This window comes from Pavona decussata, unplaced genomic scaffold (assembly GCF_977016875.1).
Source record: "Pavona decussata unplaced genomic scaffold, jaPavDecu1.1 SCAFFOLD_154, whole genome shotgun sequence".
Lineage (NCBI taxonomy): Eukaryota > Metazoa > Cnidaria > Anthozoa > Scleractinia > Agariciidae > Pavona > Pavona decussata.
This window is the reverse complement of record NW_028145566.1, coordinates 686766-707500: the sequence shown is the minus strand read 5'-3', so window position 1 is coordinate 707500 and position 20735 is coordinate 686766. Positions and strand designations below refer to the sequence as shown.

At 38.7% G+C, this 20735-nt stretch overlaps 1 protein-coding gene and 1 pseudogene across 2 annotated transcripts; one reads left to right on the top strand and one right to left on the bottom strand.

Annotated features, from left to right (window-relative positions):
- Window positions 1–20735, bottom strand: part of LOC146466047 (uncharacterized) — a 451139-nt pseudogene that overhangs the window by 249191 nt on the left and 181213 nt on the right.
- On the top strand, window positions 3332–16999 carry LOC146466057 (branched-chain alpha-ketoacid dehydrogenase kinase-like). 2 transcript variants are annotated; one of them, XM_085127836.1, is made up of 10 exons: window positions 3332–3791; window positions 3993–4061; window positions 6516–6626; window positions 8072–8123; window positions 11060–11175; window positions 11407–11502; window positions 11592–11665; window positions 12560–12688; window positions 13467–13556; window positions 14494–16999. In XM_085127836.1, the coding sequence occupies exons 1-10, from the start codon at window positions 3621–3623 to the stop codon at window positions 14810–14812; spliced, it is 1227 nt and encodes a 408-aa protein (XP_084983962.1). In that variant the 5' UTR covers window positions 3332–3620; the 3' UTR covers window positions 14813–16999. The 2 variants fall into 2 exon arrangements, with proteins under 2 accessions (XP_084983962.1, XP_084983961.1); XM_085127835.1 differs by having other exon boundaries at window positions 3334–3791; window positions 8072–8119; window positions 11056–11175.

Sequence of the window (20735 nt, the reverse complement as noted above, 5' to 3'; positions counted from 1 at the left end):
GGTTGGTTTATCGGTAGGCGCCTCTTATCGCGCTTTAGTATGAATTGAGACGCGGTTGTTGGCAGACGTAGTATCTCAGAACTATAAACCTGTGATCAGGCTCTCAGTCTTGGTATTTTAAAAACCATTCCTGCAAAAATTTAGCGAGCGACCGCGTAAAAATAAATAAGAGCACTGCTAAAATTGGGCCTTATCACAGGTTTAATGGGGAAACCGACTGAACTTCTGTCAAGTCTGTCAAGGGACATTTAAACTCAACCCAGTTAAACTCACCCCTCACCCCTCACCCCTCACCCCCCACCCCTCACCCCCCACCCCTCACCCCTCACCCCTCACCCCCCACCCCCCCACCCCTCACCCCTCACCCCTCACCCCTCACCCCTCACCCCTCATCCCCTACCCCTCACCCCTCACCCCCTACCCCTCACCCCTCACCCCCCACCCCTCACCCCCGGAATAGACCTGCCGGACAAATACATACATCTCAACCCAGGCACGAATTTCGATATTTTTATCGCAGTGAGTACAACATCCCTACAGTCATTGAAATCTACGTTTTATTTACTTTGTAATCACGTATGTAGTTAAGAGATTCGTTGGAAGAAACGCGATAACAAAACTTTTTAACATGCAAAAGTATTACATTTAGCTGTCAAAACATTGAAAGCGGCGATTGAACAGACGAGTATAAACATCACAATCTCCAGCAAGAATTTTGATATTTTTATCTCAGTGAGTTCAAAATCCTTTTGGTCATTGAAATCCACATTCCATTAGCTTTCTAATTACGCAGGTAGTTAAGAGATTCGTTGGAAGAAACGCGAGAAACAAATCTTTTTTCTTGCAAGAGTGTTACTTTTTAATAGCTGTCGAAACATTGAAAGCCGCGATTGAACAGACGAGTATAAACATCACAACCTCCGGCAAAAATTTTAATATTTTTATCGCAGTGAGTAGAAAATTCCTTCAGTCATTGAAATCTACGTTCTATTTACTTTTAAATCACGTATGTAGTTAAGAGATTTGTTAGAAGAAACGCGAGAAATAAATCTTTTTTCATGCGAGAGTGTTACATTTAGCTGTCAAAACCGCGATTGAACAGAAGAGTATAAACATCACAACCTCGGCACGAATTTTGATTTTTTTTATCCCACTGAGTTCAAATCCCTTTGGTCATTGAAATCTACATTCATTAGCTTTCTAATCACGCATGTAGCCAAGAGATTCTTTAAAAGAAAGGCGAGAAACAAATCTTAGCTTTTTTTTGCAAGAGTGTTACATTACATTTGAATTGAAGCCGCGATTGAACAGACGAGTATAAACATCACAACCGCGGCACGAATTTTGATATTTTTATCTCACTGAGTTCAAATCCCTTTGGTCATTGAAATCTACATTCATTAGCTTTCTAATCACGCATGTAGCCAAGAGATTCTTTAAAAGAAAGGCGAGAAACAAATCTAAGCTTTTTCATGCAAGAGTGTTAAATTATATTTGAATTGAAGCCGCGATTGAACAGACGAGTATAAAGATCACAACCGCGGCACGAAAATTTTGATATTTTTGTCACAGTGAGTTTAAAATCTCTTCGGACAATAAAATCTACATTCTATTAGTTTTCAAATCGCGTGTATTTCTTAGAGATTCGTTGGAAGTTACGCGAGAAACAATTTCTTTTATGGAAGTGAAGATTGGGATTAGCCGTTGTGCAATTGAAAACGGTGAAAGACACGTAACGCGCGAGGTAACATTATCCGCGAGAAAATCGATACCTTCTAAAAATAACTTAAGAGGGATTACGATGGGGATAGGGCCTATATGGGGGATTACCTCTCTTACCTTCATCCTCTCTTGTCCGAAGGTCTTAGATTAGACTCCTGCGGACTGAGGAGCATTCGGATTTCATTTTTTCCGAGTATGCCTGTGTCACTCACTGCGCTGAATAATGCATCATTCTCAAGTACACTTGTATAAGTAAAGAATTAATGTTGAGTGACTAAAAACGATAGAAGTTGTTAGACCCGTGCTAAATTGTGTGTAAAGTTTGTATAAATTTACTCAGATTATCATGTACTCGCTCTTTTATACAGAGACAATCATTGATTGAATTCTGAGATCAAACAGCGACTGATCAAACAACTCACCTGCTTAAGGAAATTCTTCGCACCCACTCGCTACCCACAGGCTGCCTTTTCGGTCTCGTGACGTCCCAAGCTTTGTACAAGTGCATCTCTCCGAAAAACACAGAATATCCAGGAGTTTTTTCAAGCTTTTTACATAAAGTTCCGGTTCAACAACTGTGAACTCGAAGAACCGCAATCCGATACTTAACCCCGATCCCAGGGTCCTCTGGGTAATTTTCAAGACGGCGGGATGAGAGCTAGATTCCAGGCTCAAGCGCCACTTTGTCAAACTTCCACCAGGAGCTTACCTGTCCACACCCAAATCTTGTGTTATCAGGGGCCATAACCTGGTTATGGCCCCTGGTGTTATGTCAAGTTTGTTACTATCAGGGTATGCCTCCCGAGTCCCCCCACCCTACGAAGGGGCTAAACATTAACAGTGATAAACTGTGTTTGCAAGGACCACCGTGACAAAACATACCCTGAAGAAGAAAGGCCGTGCCTTTCGAAATATTGGAAAATATACTTCCCTGACCGTGAAATCAGCCTTGCTCTTTTTTTAGATTATAAACATTAACAGGTGCGACGACAGGTGCATAAATCGGTTTCTCAACTCACGTCCAGGCTTTGTCTTCGAGGACCTGGGTACGAGATTAAAACTCCCCCTCCCCTACACAATTTTTTGCGATAAACCCAATCTCGTACCCAGAGTCTTCAGGCTTTTTGGTCAGCGGGGAAACGCCGGGAAGACTCTGGGGACGTCGAAAAAATTCAATTTTTTTGATTGGTTGTTCCGTAACGGTTTCCATTGTTTTACCGCAGAAATCCTGCGGTGATGTCCCCAGAGTCTTCCCGGCGTTGCCCCGCTGACCAAAAAGCCTGAAGACTCTGGGTACAAGATTGCGATAAACCTAACTATAGATCACTCAAGAGAGCACTCTAGAGAGGAAGAAATTTAAAAAAAGACTCTCTCTCAGCTTTTTTGCTTCTTCTAACAGGTAGGAAGGGTCACGAGATTTTCCTACATCAGACATATATAGACGTGTCGACCCGCGCGTGGTCCCCGCGCGTGTGAACGCGTGCACAGACAATGGCGAGACGTCATGTGCTTTTCACATGGGAGACTTCGACCTCTTCAGTTTGTGTCAATCTGATTGGCTAACGCGAGAGCGCGCTCCTCTATTTCCTGCATGTAAACTGCATGAAAACTGGATGGAAAAAGAAGACCACACAATTGTACGGTGAAAATGTAGAAGGATAAGTAGGTCAAGTTCAAGAAGTTCCCGGCTTTGTCTTTTTTTTTCGTTTCGACGTAATCAGAGTGGCTTCAATTCGTACAGGATCTGGTGACGAATGGATAGCTAACACTAATTCTGTCCACGCATAAAGGATTTCCGTTCCTTGCTGTGTGTTCAAGTTGAACCTGTCTGACGAGCTAGCGATTGCTGTGAATTGATGTTGTCCTTAAAACTCTCCTTCCACAATCGCTAAATCGCCATGAGTCGTTTGTTTACAAAGACATTCGTGGACTCATGGCGGAGCCCAAACTGTTGGTTGATTTGCCCAAGCAGTGTGGTGCAGATTAGGTTTAACACGTTAATGTTTGGCTCCCAAACACAAGCATGGTCTAACGTAAAACAACAGTCCTTGGACAACGCTGCCAACAAGGTTTGTTAATTTTTTTGTTACACTACATCAGTGCTCGGTACAAACGCATTTATCTTAAGTTTTAGTCACGCTTTATTTTATCAACTGTCAAGCTTAAGTATTTGTTCACAGTAAATACTTAGCCGTGACATTTGAAGAGAAGTTTTCCTAGTCTCAAGCCACTGTCTGTACGTGTTTAAACCGGTCTTTGTTACCTTGTAGCCTTCTATTCGCCTTACACCATTTCAAATGCTTTGGGCAGGAAGATTCAAAGATGGAACGCATTTACTGGTAAGTAATTTTGCTTTAATGAAATGTGTAAGCTTACATGCACGCGATTTTCAGGAAGTGAAGTCGGCCGGTGCAAAGTACATACAACTGTGGCAATTTGTTTCTCCTCAATTAAAATTTATTAGGAACTGGATTTACATAAGCTGAAGCTCATCTCAGTTTCATTATAGGCTCAGTCCAATTGTTTGTTATAGTTTCGTGATGTAGATGGAAATTTTAAATTATTCTCAATTGCTACAAGGTTATTTCTTGTGATCTTTATGTTTTAAAATTTAGTGTGACAGAATTGCTATTTTTGAGACATAGAAGGTAGACAGGCTAGGGTGTGTTGGTTCTCAGGGCCAGCACGCCTACACACATTATTATTCTCAGTTTCTTAGGACATCTGTTGTTACCCAAAGTGTTACATGTTCAAAAATTTAGTGTGACAGGATTTCTATTTTTGAGATGCAGAAGGTAGACAGGGTGTGTTGGTCCTCAGGGCTAGCATGCATACGCACTTTATTTAAACTGACAACAAAGTTATAAAACCAAGTCAATGCCACCTGCACATGAAAATTCATAATTATTTGAAGAAAGCGCAAACTCTATACATAGAAACCGCAGAGAAGTTGATTTCACCCACTCCTTTCTAAGAAGAGATCAACACACTTGCCCAGCAACCTTCTTTGGAAGGTTTGGTCTAGAGTAGGGTATCATTAAGAAGAATTTAGTCTTAAAGAGATCACTGTGAATAAAAATGAACAGTAAAGCTGAGGGTAGGGTGGCAAAATGAGGCTTCATGCGTGGTCTGGCATTGGATAGGGGACTTGGGGTCTGGCTTCGACTGGCTTGTCTTTGTTACTTTCTTCTCTAAGGTCATTTACAGATCCAGTTGCTGTTGTTCGGGGAGTTTTAATCTCTTGAGCCGATAAAATTTCTATCAATCATCCCTTAATGTTCTGAATGAATACATGGTATTTGAGCAGCACACTAATTTACAAATCTGTAATAAAGTTTCCCTCTGATTCACTATCCTGTTGACTTCTAGGGTTAAAGCCACGGCCACAGGAGCGTTTTTTTTTTTTGCTCGCGCAGGTGATGCGATTTTTTCAAATTTTGTCGCGTCGCCAGCGCGAGATGAAAATTGCACGTGTAGCCACCCTCGAACTTGTGACGCGACAGGTGAAAAAATCGCAAGAAAAAAGTCGCCAGAAGTGAAATTTTCGCAACAAAATCGTAGAGTTAGCGCCCGTGTAGCCACCCTGCAACTAAGCTTCGTCGTCCACAATAGCTCGAGAAACGCTGGTATGTCAACGACTCAGTGAAATTTCCGTCAGAAGTTGATGGTAAAATCCTTGTTCCTTTCGCTTTGCAAGCCACGGACGGACCCACGTTGACCTTGTCTTAATTTTTTTCCTCCTTCGTTTGCTTTTTATCGTCAAGAAGAAGAATGCAAATAGGCGATAAAACAATATCCTCGTCCGACAGGGCCGTCCGCCATGTCTGTTTATAGGTCTCTTGAAGTATGCGATTCACGCGGCTTTCAATTTGTCGCCAAACTCGCTAGAATTTGTCACTGGTGTAGCCACCCTTGCGCTGGCAATGCGACAAAATTTGAAAAAATCGCATCACCTGCGCGAGCAAAAAATCGCTTGTGTAGCCGCGGCTTAAATTTTACTCGTTCACATACCACATTTCGCTTTACAACTAAATGAGATTCAAACTTGGCTTACACAACACACCGAGAAAGAGATGCTATCAATCACTTCATTTATCATTTGTCAAAGTGTCTGAACTGGTTCTCGCTGTTCTTTAAATGATTATTTAGACAAAATTTATAACTTCCTCCAGGCCTGAGTTTCCGATATTTCCTTTTTTTTCCCCAATTCTTCATCACTTTAAAAAGCTAATGTGAACTTCCTGCTACTGGCATGTTGTAGTACTTTTGGCTACAACTTGGCTTCAATGATCCATGTTTTAGTGTTTCACAACAAGTGCCGTCTTTTGTTACCCAAAAATTTAAAAACATCACCAGTAGCAATCCTAAATACACAATTCATGGAGGTGTAACCTAACACAAGATCCACCTGTCAACATGCAGTTACAGAAAATATCCATACTCCCCCCATGGAAGGTTTTTGTTTGCACCCCTGTCCCCCAGCAAATTCCAATTTAGCTTCATACTTTACTTCTACAATTTTGACTTTTAAGACCCACCTCCCCCTAGGAATTTCCATGAACTTTCATGTGGTGGGTATGGATTTTTTCTGGAACTGCACAATTCTGCACTGCAAATTGTCCAGTGACACCAGATGCCAAACAACCTCAGATAATAAACCAAAATGTTCAGAACGCAAACCAAATTATTATAAATAGGTACAATGCACAAGAAAAGTTAGACCAGTAACTTTGTAATGCTTCAACAATTTCAGTTCATGTACTGTACTTGCAGAATCTTTTTTTAAATTTCAGAAAAGCGCCCAATTTCTGCACAAGGAATTGCCCATTCGTATAGCCCGCCGAGTAGTTGACTTCCAGCAACTCCCACATATTGTGCTCTGTAATCCAGTCATTCATGATGTGGTATGTAAACTTTACTTTATGAATTAGTACAAGTATATACATTCAGGCCATGTCAATGAATGTGATGCTTTTTCACTTGTATGTTTACAAACTGAGCCCTTGCAAGCTCATCAACAGTTCAAACGTGAGTTCACTAAACATTAACCCTTTAAAAAGCCCCTATATCAACGTGCATTTTCTACTCACTGATCTCTGATATGTTTCTTATTGTACTAGTATGGAGAATTAATTTTGTTAAAATACATGTACAGTCAACCCTCTGTTGACAGACACCTGCCGTAGGTGGACACCTCTTGTAAGCGGACACTTGGTCAAATTTTCAGCTTCATAAAAACAGTACATTTTTAACCTCCCATAAGCGGACACCTCTCTAAAGCGGACACTCTTTCTGGACCCAAGGGTGTCCGCTGTATCAAGACATCGACTGTATCAAGACATTCCATCTTTGGTGATCATTCCTTTTATTCTCATGACCAGGATGTTTGATTAAGTAGTGATATTGTAGGGAGAAATTAGGCACTGGTCACTAATTGGGACTTGAAGGATTAGAGACCAATGTGTAACATTAATTTAATATTGAACTCAGTTTTTCATGCACTTATTACAAGGGCCAACCATACAAACTACAAGACAGTGATGAAATTGGCCCCAGTTTAATGGGATTTAACATTTGTAACTACTACAGTGTCTTTTATTTTCACACATAGTTATTGTAAAATCAAACAAAAATTGTCATTGTCCAAGAACTTTAGATGCTGATTGAATGCCAAAACAGGCATAAATGTGTTGGGGCATTATTGGAAAGGATTATTTTGTTCAAAACATTAAAATATGAAAAGCATGACATGACAGTAAATGTGCCAAATTTGCCTTATTAGTTTTTGAACTGATGTCTGTTTGATGAACCCAGTTGTGTTTTCAAAATGCAAGAGGCCATAAATTTACAGGTGTAAGTTAATAAGTATACATCTATTTTTTTCCACTCTTCGTGAATGGATTGACATGGCCTGGAGTATTAAATCAGACAGACAGACACCTTTAGTTAATTATAAAGCTCAGGGTAGTCCCTTCAGGAGCTTCCAGAACATTAACACATGCTCAAAAGAAAATTACTTTTCTTACCATTAATAATAATTAAAGTTACATGTATGACTGGTTAAAATGGAATACCTGTGGTCTAAATTACTATTACTATCAATACCTTGTGTATATTTTTGTCCTCTAGGAACGGAGTAACATTCATATAGAATTCACTAATCCATTCATTCACTCCCTACTTCGTTCCTTTCTTCCTTCCTTCCTTTGTTTTTTCTTTCCTTCACTCATTTATTTGGGTCACAATATAAAGTATGGCATCTTAACCAGGTACATGTACATGTAAGTGCATGAAGATGTGTTCTATTATCATTTTGTTGAATATGTTTGTGTGCTTTTCTGTTTTGCAGTATGAGTTATACCTCAGAGCTTTCAGTGTGCTAAATAAATTTCCCAAGGCAAGTGTATCTTTGGTTAATTTTGCATACAAATGCAGTATTTTAATGTCATTAAAAAGTCTAGTTGTACAATTATAATAATTGTACAGTACCATAAAATTATGAATATCGGCCTTTGGCTTATTGTTATCCATTAGGGACCGTTCATTTTTTATGAGCAGGGGGGGGGCTGGTGGGATTTGGTTAATTGCCACTACGAAACTGTATGACCCCCCCCCTAGCATGCAATTTTTTTCCACATGGCCCCCCCCCCCCCCAGCAGAACTATTTTTTTCTGATGACCCCCCCCCCCCTCCCGCCCAACCAGAAACAAATCATACTCCTAACTTTAACAAAACGCTTATGTACTGTTTATATCAAAGATAAACGTAATTGTTACTGTGATTTCTTTACAGTACTATTAACAAGTAACCGTTCTCTACTTAGGTAAAGATTTCTCTTGTTTAAAAAAACGTTTTATAGATAGCAACACGTTTACGGCAACGACAAACCCTAAATTTCCATTTAGATTCTCAAAGAAACTATAAAAATTAATCAAGCAAATGGTTAACGTGAAATTACTCCCCTTCGAGTAGAAACAATTAATACACATACAGATCTGACTAACAAAATACGGATCGAAGCATACTAATCAACGATTACGAGTCATATTAAACAGAAAAAAACAGCGGACACACAGATATCAGTCGCGTAGGTAAGGGTTAGATAGGGGTGTTCGTTGAGCCCCAAATCTTGCTTACTAGGGGGGTCCGGGGGCATGCTCCTCCGGAAATTTTTGAAAATCTAGGTTCCCAGAAACCTCATTTCCTGCATTTTGAGACCCATTTTAGGCAAATCACAAATTTGTTTTACAGCAGCTTTTTGAGCTATATACATCATTCCTACGGCATAATTGTTTCAACTTAAACAAGAAAGTTCAATGTACATTCCGCGCCCTGTCGAGTTCTGATAGCTATTCGATCTACTGATAGTCATACACCAAGCTGGTAAACTGCATCATTCTCGGGTGTAGGCCTTCGAACAAATTGACTATCTCATCAAAATTGACAGGCATATCATATTTGATATGCATTAGAACCAGGGCAGACATTCTACTCTCTCGCATGGTACACCTCATGTAATTGTTGAACCTCCTCATTAAGTGCTTTTTCTTCCGCCATTACTGATCTGTAAAGGGGGTTCGTTCGAACCCCTCGAACCCCCCCTCCTACGCGCCTGGATATTAAAGTACTGTTATTAAAAATGACAGTTACAAGCCTTTCTGAAGATGGCTTACGGCTCAGATTTACCGTCAACTGAAGTCACCAACAACAGTTCTATTATTAAAACTAATCTGGATGTTCACACTAGGCATACTACTGAGTCTACTGATACTCCTGGGTTCAAATAATTTACTAATCAACAGTCTTTATAAAAGTGAGTACTATTAAAAAGAACATTAAACAATCTATTGATATAGTTCAGAGTACAACCACTTTGTAGAAAACTTCTCCCCCAAGGATGATTCAATAGTGAGACTGATACGTTTTTATATTAATTTGAACTTGTACAAACATAGGTGTCTACCTCAGTTTATATTCATCATTGCTTTTCCAACAGATATGCTTCATTTCCTCAGTTGTTGTTAATATAAAATGCAGATTTCGACCTCAGTATGTAAAACAAATTAAAAGTTGTTAGGAAAATCGCATTAAATAAAATTGAAATAATATTCAATTTCTTCATCTGTTTCTGTGTTGAGCCACTTTCAATTTCCCCTACTAGCCAATTATTTCTGGTGACCCCCCCCCCCCCCCTTTCACTCATTTGTTTTTGGTAGCCCCCCCCCTTTAGTGCCATTTTTTTTCTCGTGGCCCCCCCCCCCCCCCTAAATCCCACCAGCCCCCCCATGCTCATAAAAAATGAACGGTCCCTTACTTGTGCCATGTCAGGCCACAAGTCTACTAGAAATGGCCGGTGTTCTAATTCTTTTTGGTGTTTCAAATTTCCACAGGTACAGTCTGTACCTTAAGCTCTATAAGTCTTTGTAAATAGTACCGGTATTTGTATTGGGGGTGGGGAGAGGGGGTGAAGTATTTCTTTCTTTCTTTCTTTCTTTGGTACAGAACATACCTTGGGAGGACTGTAACTTAAAATCCAATGGCACAAGTAAAGGCTACATGTAGCTCTATCTATTCTCTTGTTCATAGGATGTTTTAGGGTCACAATTTTGGGAAGCACTGACAGAGGCAGTTTTCCAGATTGGTAGAGTAATTTGGCCACCATAACAAGCTGATATTTCAAGTGCTAGCCCCTTTTCACCCAAATACAATGTATAGCTCTGAATGAATGGATGGAGATTAGAGATCAATCCACCATACAGAAAAGGATGGCAGTTGTACATTTTACCACAATACATTGTACCTTGCAAACCTAGCACCACCAATGGGCACAGTCATACAAAGCCATATTTTTTTGCAAAATTTGCCGTCCCAGTAAAATAAAGAAATAAATAAATAAAATGACTTTATTTAAGTGTCAAAGTATTTAGCACTGTGGCGCTAATTGGGGACACTATAAATCAGTGAAATAAATATACAAACTGAAAATAACATGTTAAAAATCCCAAAAATAACAACATGGTGTAGTCGCTACATGTAGGTTTGAACTTTTTAAGAACTTTTCTTTGCTTTTTATGAGCGTTTTTAGGGATTTCATATACATGTATGCTAAGAATAGTCATTTAATGTACCAGTTACCATCTTTTCTGGTAGGGTTTGTTTATTTAGCGGTAGGGTGGATTGAGTTAGAAGATGGGACCCATTAATTTTACGCTTAACATGGTACCTGCCTCTGGAGAGATTTAATTAGTCAGTCAGTCTAATTAATTAGTCAGTCTAATTAATGAGCAGTGCCCATCTATTTTCCATTTTTTCACCATTTCCATAACTTTGTAGGTAGAAACTCTTGAATTAGAGGAGAGATACAATCGCATGATCAGACAACTCCTGGATGACCATCAAAGTGTTGTTACTCACTTAGCTGAGGGATTCTACGAATGTCAGCGAAATGTACCAGTAAGTTACAAGTGTAATAGTTACAGATTTGATCTCCCATTATGTCAGGACTTTCAGAACTATTTCTTACATGTACATGTGCTGAGCACTTAAGGGTGTCCTCCAGGACCTTCCTTATTGAATCACAGATAGTCATAGCACACTATTTCTGAACAGCTGGCATTTGAATCCTGAGTCAGCTTGTCATAAATATTAATTTTGTGAATTTACCTCTAACTGCTTTATTTGCAGTATGAGACAGTAGATGCATTTCTCAATCGTACCTTGACGTCACGGCTGGGAATCCGTATGTTAGCAGAACACCACCTTGCACTTAGCATTGACAAGGTAAAGCACCCATTGTAGTAGCCTCTCATTTGTCGGATTGTTCCCAGTTTTTGACCTCTTAAATTAAAATTTTTGATTTTTCATTTCAGCCAAATTACATTGGTATTATTTGCACCCATCTTAACTTAAGACAAATTGTTGAAAGATCTGGGGATTTTGCAAGGTAAGTTCTTGTGGTAATGTTTCCTGACTCAAGTCTCTTTCTTATAACACGTACAGTGTTGAATTCCTTCTCAACTAACAAACATTTCACACCCTATCCAGAAGAATTAACTTAAAGGGGAAGTATCATGGAGTTTTTTTACCTCTTTCGTTAAAAATAGTGAAATAAAACCTTCAGTTAGCTTCAAAATAATTCTAGAACAACGAGAGGAAAGAAATAAACTCAATTCTTGAAAGAAACAACTTGAGATCTGTTCTGGCACATTTTGGAAACAAAAATGCGAGAACTTGAAAAACGTTAGCCTAACATTTTTCAAGTTTCAATCCATACCGACCTACTCTGTCTCTGGCCAGAGGCACTTATCAACAGTTTTATTGCACTGGGGTAGTAATTTATAACAAAACTAGACAATAATTATTAGTAGTTTTGTTTCTGTTGAAAGACGAACATTTGGGGTTTTTGAAATGATATCAAATTTGCCTGATACATGTAGTTTGTTCATGCACAAAATAGTGTATTCAATTCGACTTTGTAAAATAATGTTCTGGAAAAGGGCCACAGCTCTATATTCAGCTTGATTCAGTTTGTTTTTTACAATATTCTGCTGGCAAAATGAGTAAAATTACCACAATTTATTACAATTCAATGTCTTCTCTGCTGTAAAATAACAGTAAAATGCCACTGTTTGTCTGGCATAATGCCTGATGCTCCAGCTGTAGAATTATTCTTGAAATTATGCCAGCATGATTTAGGTCAACCCTTATTCAGCTGTTACTTGTGCAATGAAGCAATTTACTAACTGATAAGCCTACACATAAAATCTTAGTGTGTCATAAAAAGGCAAGATACTGAATCACTGCACTCTTCAAAATGTGACATAAATTCTTCCTGCAGGCAGGTCTGTGAGCACACATATGGAATAGCTCCAGGTCTTATCATCAATGGCCACACACAAGCTGTTTTTCCATACATCCCTGCTCCACTAGAGTACATTCTTCAAGAAGTTTTGAAAAATGCCATGAGGTAAGTATTGTAAGTAAAAATTGGAGCTTCAACAATCACGAGACTTCTCTTAAAGTATCCTCTTCTGTAATAATTTAAACTCAAATTTTATTGCTCTCTTTTGCTTGTGTAAGGTTCTTTGTTCAAGCGTACGGTCATCACAAAGCTCTTGTAACACATCCAGGACTCAGGCCTACAAAGCAATGAACAGTCACCCTAGCCCTGAAAACATTGCTGTTTTGTAATAAAATGTGTCGTGATAATCATGTCCAGCCAGTGAAATTATATCCTTAGGTTGTAAAGAGTTTTGTTACACCCACAGGCCTACCAAGTGAGTACAAATCTCACCAAAGATTTCTCTTGATTTTCAATATCCTAATTTTCTTACTATGACTTAATGTTGAAGAGGACTTTTAAGGCTTTCACCTTTCACAGCCCTCATAACATTTAATCATAATATTTCATTTCACTCAGTTCAATCCACAAGTGCTACATGGTCTACACACTGTGAAAACGAAATTGAGGCTGCCATTCCATGTAGCATAGTACACTTCCCATTTGTCAGAATTAGCCAGCTAGACTTGTGAGTCGGTTAATGGAATAGGTCATTTTGAAAGCATTGTTCCACCAAATTTTGAAACTGGTACACTCCGTAAATGGTACGCACTATTTTGAAGGATATAACCAGGCCTTCAACTGCCGGCCAGTTTTGACAAATGGAAAACACCCATGTGCATGAGTGTTTACAGTAAATTAATAATGATAATCATGCATGCTCATTAAAATTTTTATTCTCCAGAGCCAGTGTGGAACAACACTTGGATAGGCCTTTGGAAGTACCAAATATTGTTGTCACATTGTGTAGTAATGACACAGAGTTCTTTGTTAGGTAAGTGTTAAACTTTTATGCATATTTGTCTTTAAATTTAACTCCTGACATTAGATTGTAAAGGAGGCTGAATTATCCCTGATCCACAAAAAACATTTCACTGTACCCCTATCCTCTAGCCTCGTAGCAGACGTTTTTGAATCGTCATGTCACGCACTCCTTTCCATGTCACGCACTCCTTCCCACGTCACATTAATTCTGTAACTTATTTTGTATCTGATGATGGCTGTTGTAACGGTCAAAACATGCCTCTGAAATTTAGAACAATATACACTTAATATATGGTCCTGAGGGAAACAGTTAGTTTTGTTTTCCGGAGATTCCTGAAGTTTCCTGAGACGACATCGGGACTCAAGGGAAAACAAAACTAACTACTTTCCCAAGGGACCATACATTAAGTGCTTTGTTATATATTTAGACTTTCCCTTCAACCATAACAGCAAAACAAACAAACAAACAACTGAGAGGGCAACAACTGCGGAATTGTATTTGATCAGGGGCACGTGACCAAGAATCAACCAATCACAGTGCTCGGTTTGTTGAGTGAAAGTCTAGGTGTATAACAATGTTGAATGTAGCATTATGCAGGACGGACCTTCACTGTCACGTGAAGCAAACAAAAGTGACCCTTGCCTAGCTCACCAAGGGTCAGTTATTAAAAGACAGTTTTGACGGTGTTTAACAAAACCACGTTCAAAGCCATTTTCAATTTTGCCGACAATCATATCTTAACATTGTCGGCTGTTTATGGTAACAAGAAGGCTTGCATTCCAGACTAGAAAACTATTTATCTACTTAATATACACCACTTATAAACGGATTTGGAGGCCTACTGGTTGTGTCAGTTAAGCCACAGCCTAAGTTTTATGTACTGGCCCATGGTCTCAGCGAGCTAGAGTTCACCTAACTATCTTGCTCCATGTATCTTTATTCTCAGAATTTCTGATCGTGGAGGTGGTATCCCTGAGTCAAAGCTGCAGGACATCTTCAAATATTCATTTACTACCATGGGGGATCGAAGTACTATCAGACCCTCAGACAATGACAATATCTTCTCTGACTTATGCAAAGGGCATGCAAACAATTCACCCAGCGGCGGCCCCATGGCAGGATGGGGGTTTGGTCTGCCAACATCACGTGCGTATGCTGCGTACCTTGGTGGATCGCTACATTTGCAGTCCATGGAAGGCCTGGGCACTGATGTGTATTTGAGGCTAAGGCACATCGATGGAAAGAAAGAGAGTTTTCGAATTTAAATCAGAAATGTTTATTTCCAGTAGTGCTCGTTGATAGCGATCTAATCCCAGGGATTTAATCGTGGTTGCTTCAGAGGGGCCATATGACATCATTGAAAGCCTTTATTACAATGTAATCGGGAACCAGGAAATGATTTTTAGTAAGGTAAGAAAACACAAGCCTGTATTGCAGGAGACCAAAGTGATGGGAGAAATTTCAGTGCTTTTGATCAGAAAAAATGAAAAAGAAAACTGGCATAATATGTTTTCTGAGCTCGAACAAAGTTCTATCAATACAGTATAAAGTGATTTTTCTAGAGATATAAACCATACTACTGATTATAGAGCTAATATATAACTGTACGCTACTTTCAAGTCATCTCTCAAGACTCGCTAGTGATGACTGGAAAGATTTTTTTTCCTGTAGGTGGTGGGTGGCATGAAGTTTCTTTTGGGGAGCAGTGATAAAGGAACAGTTCAACTTCGCTTTAAATGTTAGATTGTCCAAGTAAAAAGTTGGGAGGAAATTCAAAATTTCTTTTTTGGAGAAGGTCGAAAAACAAAAAATACAACCGGAAAGTGATGCTCAGTAGTAATTTTTTTTTATTTTGAATTGTCAGACTTAAGATTTCATCCACGGACAAAAAATGCAATCAAAGAGGCCACAAAAGGCTTAATGGCTTAAGTGCATTGTTACTTAACTGGCTATTCAGGTTTTACTTAATAACATTGTCAAAATGTACGTGGGTATTTAGGGCTTTTTCAGTTTGCAGGGGGGAGGGGACGTGGTATTCTCCCCTGCTGTATTTAAAGATGATGAGACGTCTAAACCAATTACGGTAGCTGATTTGGAGACATATATCTTTCTTCGAATTGGGCAGGAACTTACTTCATGACAAATGACAATTTATGTTGAGTAGAAATTATCATATATTCTAACTAAAACTATAGAAACTGCAATGTAGTTGATTTTCTTCCTGTATGCTGAAGGTTGACAAAAGCTTGCGCTTTTAAAAAGAAGTAGAGCTTCTGCAGTATGTCCTAATCAACTAGTTGAAATCAGGCGGGGTTTTTTTGTCATTGTTTTTTCTTATCCAGTTAGGAGTTAAAGCAAAACTGATCGGGTTTTCCCGCAGTAGGCAGCAGTTGCACGTTTTCCCGCGCAGTTGCACGTCCTCCAACGCCTGCCACTGGTTCTGATTGGTTTATTTTATTGTTTAAGTTTGTTGTGATTGGTTAAATTATGGTAACTTTGGTCTGAGTTTTGCAACAGTCATAGAGCGGTTTTCAATTGAGTGTCGAAAGTAATTTTTGCGTTTGCTTTGGTTTGCATTACTACGCTCTGTGATTGGTTAACAAAACTCGCGCCACTTTCTCAACCAATGGGAATCCAAACCAAAACCAATCGTGTTTTCGCCGCACGCGTTTTCCCGCGCTTGGCGCCAGTTACATGTATTTGCTTCGGATTCTGATTGGCTCATTGTGTTGTTTACATCTGTTGCGATTGGCCAGAGTAATTACTTTGGTTTTGGTTTTTCTACATTCAATTGAAAACCGCTCTATAAACCAAAAAATGTTTACATAAAAGTAGTGCAATATTCATACCAGTACTAGTTCATCACAGTTAGTTCTACTGCTAGCGGTTAAGCAGGTCACATGATGCTGGTCCACAAACAGCCCCATGTTGATACAAGTTCGGTGCAGCTGTTTTAAATATAGATAATCATTCCGAAGTAGTTTTTAAACGCATTTCCTTCCAGAATGAAAGAGATACAGACATTTTATAATTAATACAATCCATGTACTCACAATATACAACCTCGTTCCCAGGGTCTCTCCTCTTCCCAGGAACGAGGTTGCACAATATAAAATTCATCTCGCACTGAAATGAAGGTAGTACCGAGTAATCATTAAATCTTCAAAGGATACAAGTCGTAAGGCAAAAAGTAACCGACAATGTTGATTTTTATTTCTACAAAATAATTATATTGTATTTAAATTTAATTCCATTCCATAATTATTTAATTGTATTATTCGACCTCCGGTGCGAAACTATTGGGACAGTGTTGATTGCGAGAGGTTTAATTGTGGTTTTTCAAGCGTCATTATTTTTTGTACGTGAAATATGAATTGATCTATTAACTGTTTTAAAATAGCTATTTATAACCAAATTATTAAACAAATTAAACTTGAAGTCTATAAACTGTCTTTTCTCTGTTCCTCTCTTTTTATTGGATTCACCTTTAAATAAATAAAATAATTAAGTTTGTTTAACGAGGGTGACACTTAACAGTCGGTTACGACTGACAAACAAACCTGAGGCCCTCAGATTCCGGATAGAATAAGAATTTGGAAATGTTGGTTTTTTAGGAGAGGGAAAAACCGGAGAACCCGGAAGAAAAACCTCTCGGAGCAAGGACGAGAACCAACAACAAACTTAACTCACATATGACGCCGACTCTGAGAATCGAACCCGAGCCACATTGGTGGGAGGAAAGTGATCTCACCACTGCGCCATCCCTGCTCCCCACCTAAGGGCCTTATCGCCCAAGTGGAAGCGAGATTCGCCTTATAAATCATGACAAGTTGTACCCTACAAATATAGACGTTATCTTCTAAAAAATAATACCGACGACGAGAATGGATCATTCATTTTCGTTAACCTACCATTTTTGCGCATTGTTTTTCAAATTCGGGCATATTTATGGTTTGCTATCCCTTCATGTCACGTATAAACAGAAAGATCGACCTTTTGTTGAACTATTTTGTTCTGGAAAAGAGAACTTAAGGCCCGGTGGACGCGATTACATGTCAAAGTGTCATTGCCTTACCGAAATCTCAACTAGCAGGGCTGGCCTGGTTCTCATGCAATCGCGACGTTTAATTGTGTTTGACAGAAGTGTCTATTGTAGTTTTATTAATGTGCTATTTTTGTAACGCTTCTCTGTTTTCATTATTATGATTATCATCATCATCATTATCATCATCATTATTATTATTATTTATTTTATTTTATTATTCCCTTATTATTATTATTATTATTATTATTATTATTATTATTATTATTATTATTATTATTATTATTATTATTATTATTATTATTATTATTTAACCAAGGCCCCCAACAGCCAAACACCACTGTGCAACAAAATTTACAGTACCACAGTACTGCTCAATAGATTAAACAGTCAGGATATTAAAAGACCCGTTGAAAGGATTTCAACATTTGGTTCAATATGCGTTTAACACTTTGTTGAACCAAATGTCGGGGACGTTTGAACAGGTCGTCCAACATTGTTGAAAGCGTGTTGAATCAAATTTTCAATCAGTTTAAACTTTCATTCAACATCCATACAACTTTCCTTTGTTCTCGAAAATGTTGAATGGTGTTGAAGCCGTTTGAACACTCCGATCGACAATTGTCGACCTCTGGTTCAACTTTTGTTGAACGAATGATGGTCAAATGTTGAAACCGTTTATCACACGGGCCTTAAGGTCTTATCCATTCCATCCACAGAAGGAAACGTTAGAACCACCGCGTGCAGCATAATTAACAGCACCACCGGAAAGTACTGGTCGCAATATAGCATTTAATTTTCATCCACCAACTCAAAGTTGGAATCGCATTGTGCAGCTTCAGTTAATAAACCGATCCACAGGGAAGTACGGGTCAAGAAATTCTATTTGAACCACCACCCTCGCCCACTTGTTGCTTGCCTAGCCAGTAGCCCGCGTTCTCGGGGAGGGGTAGGAGGGGGAAACACCCAAGTCTTCTCTCTTCTCCCCTCCCTCCCTAAAGACGCCTGCTGCGAGGCCTCCGAAAGGTCACGCTGAATTCAGCAATTTTCCTGTTCAAAGTTTATTCAATGCTGCCAACATATTTGAGAAATTAAATAACAGCTGAATTCGAGGAGGACATTTCCTTCGTTGAATGCTCTGTCGTTTGGGTGGTTTTCGGAATTCTGTTATCATACCAGACTCGTTAATTAAATTGGTGTCTTCCTGGTTGTCGCGTCGTAATTCCACGACTTTTGTTATGATTTATGAATTCTTTGTTTTCAATTGTTATGTTGTTGTAACTATATCGGAGTGGGTTAGCGATTTTAAAAATCTATGACAAAAAGCCTCGCTCACCGAGAACTAAATAACTCGGTAAATTTGTAAGAACATGGTAGGATATTTCAGAGAACACGTTTTCAGCAATTTCTTTCCTTCACTACTCAAAGTATACGACCCAATATACTGTCAGTACCGGCTTCGTGTTTGGACAGCTTGCTTATATCCAAATGCCTGGTTGGTAGTTGGTATGGCCAAGGAACATTTTTAAAAGCGCACTAAACAGCCACGCTTTCCCACCAATAGGAGTGAGAAAACTAGCTAGGTCTGCAGTTTTCTAGTTATCTGGCAGTCCGTTTGTGGAACAGTTTGTTCAGAGACGAGGACTCTGAGCTACAGTATCTATTTTCAAGCGCCAAATAAGACCAATCCTTTTCAGATTTTTTCTAATTTTTTAGATCTCTCCTTGTGTGAATTGTTGCTTTTTTTTTCTTTCACTTGGCACTTGGCACTCGCAAAAAAAAAAAACATGGAAAAAGGCACCAAAATTTTGATTTTAATATATTGGTAGGAAGATTGAAATAAGGTACCAAATTAGCGAAGATACTAAATGGAAAAGGACCAAAATTCGATTTAAATTTGTGGCAGGCAAGCAAAGGGGTACCTAATTTAGATTTTCATTTGTTGACCCAAAATTGAAATTACCCAGGTTCTTTTTTGTTGAATGAAAGTAAAAAGGCACCTTTTTCAACCTGAGTACTAAGTATTTCCAAATAAAAATGTATATAAAAAGGTATGATTATATACAAGGAATACTTCAAGAAACGTCAAAATAGTGGGACCAAATACCAATTTATATTAGAAAACCAGAATTGCCGGAAATTTCACTGATTCTTCTCACTTTGCCCTTCCGTACATTTCTCCTCTTCATTGAGGAAGTGCTACAAACCGAAAAAAGTGAAAGAATGTAAGAGTAGGTTGCCACAATAGAAAAAGCCTACAAAACCTCTCCTTTCATTAATTCAAAAAATCTGGCTTTACTCAAGTTCAATTTATACAATTATATGCTTTAATTTTGGTTTCCGTTTATTTAAGGGGTGTAAACTTGTGAAGTATGTTCGTGAAACAGCTGTTAGAAAAAGCTTCTTTGTATTAAGTTGTAAACAGTAGTCTTTGAACCATAAAAAAGCTGCGACCACTCAGGATCGCCATCATAAACATTATAAAACTACTCAAAAGCAAACTTGGTAGCCATGTCCGGTACATATGCATTTTAGCAGCCAAGGGGTTTTAGCAAGCCAATATTTTAGAAGCCGAGTATCAAGACTATGGCCTGCGTGCGTGATCAACGTGAGGTTGCACGGTTAACGATCAGTGAGAAACTTGTAAACTTTGGCGTTCTTCTGTTTTAATTTTGTTGTTGTTGTTGTTGTTTTGTGTGTGATTTCTTTTTTTCTATTTTGTTTTAGCTTAAAGTCGCCTTCCTCTCAACAAGTAAGTCTTTTCCAATTATGGTTGGAACTTTAGACGTAATGATACGCGGTATATCGATACACCTTATCTATAGCCGGTAATTGATAAGAAATTGGAATTTCGTTCTTTATTTCAAGCTCTTTCATACGTCTTTTAAAATTTTTGGCATGTTGATATTGATTCCCCACACACAAAAACATTGATTAGCGCACTGACCCCTGAATGGCGGAATTTTGTGACAACAGAGCGAAAAAGAAAATTCTTTTGTCTTGCAAAGCTGGGTCTCATTTGTAAAGTGCTAACTGAGTAATAAAATTCATAACGCAGAGATTGAAGAAGTCGTCGACTATGGTAAAATTCAGTGAGATAACTGTCAAGATATTACGATTGTTGAGTGACTGACCTCTGCCGAGAT

Bases quoted from the DNA above. Each gene is read 5' to 3' on its own strand.
- LOC146466057 (XM_085127836.1), top strand. From the start codon at position 3,621: ATGAGTCGTTTGTTTACAAAGACATTCGTGGACTCATGGCGGAGCCCA. The intron at 4,062-6,515 runs GTAAGTAATTTT...TTTAAATTTCAG, and splicing joins AAGATGGAACGCATTTACTG to AAAAGCGCCCAATTTCTGCA. The intron at 13,557-14,493 runs GTAAGTGTTAAA...CTTTATTCTCAG, and splicing joins GACACAGAGTTCTTTGTTAG to AATTTCTGATCGTGGAGGTG.